Source organism: Engystomops pustulosus, chromosome 2 (genome assembly GCF_040894005.1).
Source record: "Engystomops pustulosus chromosome 2, aEngPut4.maternal, whole genome shotgun sequence".
Lineage (NCBI taxonomy): Eukaryota > Metazoa > Chordata > Amphibia > Anura > Leptodactylidae > Engystomops > Engystomops pustulosus.
Window position 1 is genome coordinate 182,710,946 of NC_092412.1, and position 2,474 is coordinate 182,713,419.

General features: G+C 37.7%; 1 protein-coding gene across 1 annotated transcript; it reads left to right on the forward strand.

The window, feature by feature from the left end:
* The first annotated feature begins 1,056 nt into the window (after positions 1–1,056).
* Positions 1,057–2,019, forward strand: LOC140117074 (olfactory receptor class A-like protein 1). The gene has a single exon (XM_072133504.1). It carries the CDS (start codon positions 1,057–1,059, stop codon positions 2,017–2,019), a length of 963 nt encoding a protein of 320 aa, XP_071989605.1.
* Positions 2,020–2,474: the final 455 nt, after the last annotated feature.

Sequence of the window (2,474 nt, forward strand, 5' to 3'; positions counted from 1 at the left end):
CACACAGTACTGATTGAATGTCTTTATACATTTCCACTGATGCTTCTATCTATGGGATTAGACTTTTATTGATTTCTCTGTTCCACTCATGAAGGCAGGGTGCTGCAGTATACAGTCAAGCTATCCCCCCTCACTGACACTGCTAACTAGGTAGAAGAGAACTCTTGAGGGTGGGGGATTAATTTTTAGTGCAAATTTCAAACTTTGGTATCCAAAAGTTGAGGTACAAAGATTCCTGCTGCAACATTTTGTCCTTTTTGGTTTACAAACATACTCTATTGAGACCACAGCCTTACAAAAAAAATATTGCCATAGCACCCAATCTTTCACTAATTAAACTAATATAATAAATGGAAACTATGTTGGTTGCAATGTGAACTATGGCCAGTAATAAAAGTTAGATATAATGTATATTCTTTGCCTACCTCAGACCTTGGTATTGTACGGCACTGGGCCACATCCGGCCCTCTAACTATCCCTGCCCTTGCACCCCAACACTTGAGGTATCATGGGTATGTGACGGGTCTCATAGGGAGATTGATGCCTACGACTGTCGCTGTGGCAGAGCAGGGAGTAATACACTCGTTCTTTTGCCACTATGCACAGAAATCCACCTCTCCCTGGCACTTCAATGACATCACTGCATCACTAGCGCTGGGCACCTTACTGCAGGACCAGAATAGAAGACAGCTGCCACCTGAGAGATCAGAGGAAGGATGAGCACAGTTTTTTTTTTAAAACCTAAACTGCCAAAAAAAAGGGGGGGTATAGGGGACAAAAAACTGTGGGGATAAGGGGCATTATAAATGGGGTCCTAGTGTGAGGTGGCACTATAAGTTAGGACATTATGAGAGAGGGCATTATGTATTGCCCTTAAAATTATTTAAGTATATTAGTCTGGCCCTCTAAACCATTCCATTTTCTCATGTGGCTCCATCGGAAAAAATTAATTGTTCTCAAATGGCCTAGATAGTTAATAGCCGCCTAGCTCATTTCAATTAATTAATAATTATTATTGTTTTCTCCCCACAGGCAATAGGTAAAAACATGTAGATGATGGATCCTCGTGTCCTCTTTAAAGCGGCTGGCTTTCTCTTCTTCATGGTTGTTGGCATCCCTGGAAATGTCTTCATCTTGGTTCAATTTATCTGTCTGAAAGTCATAGAAAAGAAGCTTCTCCCCGCTCATTTCATGTTGGTGGTTTTGGCTCTTGCAAATCTTATTGTCATTTTTTCACGAGTTTTACCTCAGTCTTTGGAGGCAGTAGGGCTGAGTAATTTACTTAACAACACAGAATGCATGTTGATCATATACAGTTACAGAGTGAGTAGAGCCATGTGTATCGCTGTCACCAGTTTGCTAAGCTGTCACCAATGCATTATTATTGCACCAAACTCTGGAGTGTGGTCTTTTCTGAAACAAAAAGTTTCGCAAAACATGTCTATCATAGTTTTTACCACTTGGCTTATCATTCTTATCATGTACCCTTACAGCATGTCTATAGCACGTGCCAAAGGAAATTTTACAACCTCTCCATTCGTTCTGCATGTGGTTTTTTGCAACATAGATTTCTTAAATTATTTTTCATATATTCTCAACGGAGCTTTTATGGCCTCAAGAGATTTCATTTTTGTGGCACTGATGACACTGGCGAGTAGTTACATAGTATACTTATTGTTAAATCATGAGAGGACTATAAGAGGGATTAGAAGCTCAGACAGAAAGAAAAGAAATTCTATGGAATACAAAGCCTCAAGAGCAGTAATTCTACTAGTTGCATTGTATGTGGTCCTTTTTGGCCTGGATAACTCTATGTGGATTTATACACTTACTATGTCTAATGTAAGTCCTGACTTGAATGATGCAAGGATAATGCTTGCTTGTTCTTATTCTGCTCTCAGTCCCTTGATCATTATTGCTACCAACAAAAAACTGCAGCAAAGAGCAAAATTTAGAAACAAAAATAGAGCAATCTTATGGACAATGCAAAATAGCTCAATGAGTGATGTTCCACCTTAACCTGCATCCCAGTCTTTAGAAAATTTGTTATGATTTTGTTTTAATCATTAAAGTCCATTTGGCTGAATATAGTGACTTTTCAATACAGGCAATAGAAACTGGTAGATCTTTCCTGTAGCCTATACAGTAGTGACATTGTTAATATGTGGCTGACAATCCTACCTGTTTTATCAGCTGTAATGTATTGAAGTGTAAATGTAACTGCAATCTGTCCCAGTTGTACATTGAATATATATATTCATATATACGGAATTCAATAAATTAGAATATTAGCAAAAGATTATTTTTTTCAGTAATTCAATTCAAAAAGTAAAACACATATTTTACATAGAGTCATCTTGTGTTTCTTTATGTTGATGTTGATGATTATGGCTCACAGCCAAGAAAAACCCAAAAGTCATTATCTCAGAAAATTTGAATATTACAGTGAAAAAGCAAAAGAAAAAATGTGGAGC

Coding starts and splice junctions, on each gene's coding strand:
- LOC140117074 (XM_072133504.1), top strand. CDS start 1,057: ATGGATCCTCGTGTCCTCTTTAAAGCGGCTGGCTTTCTCTTCTTCATG.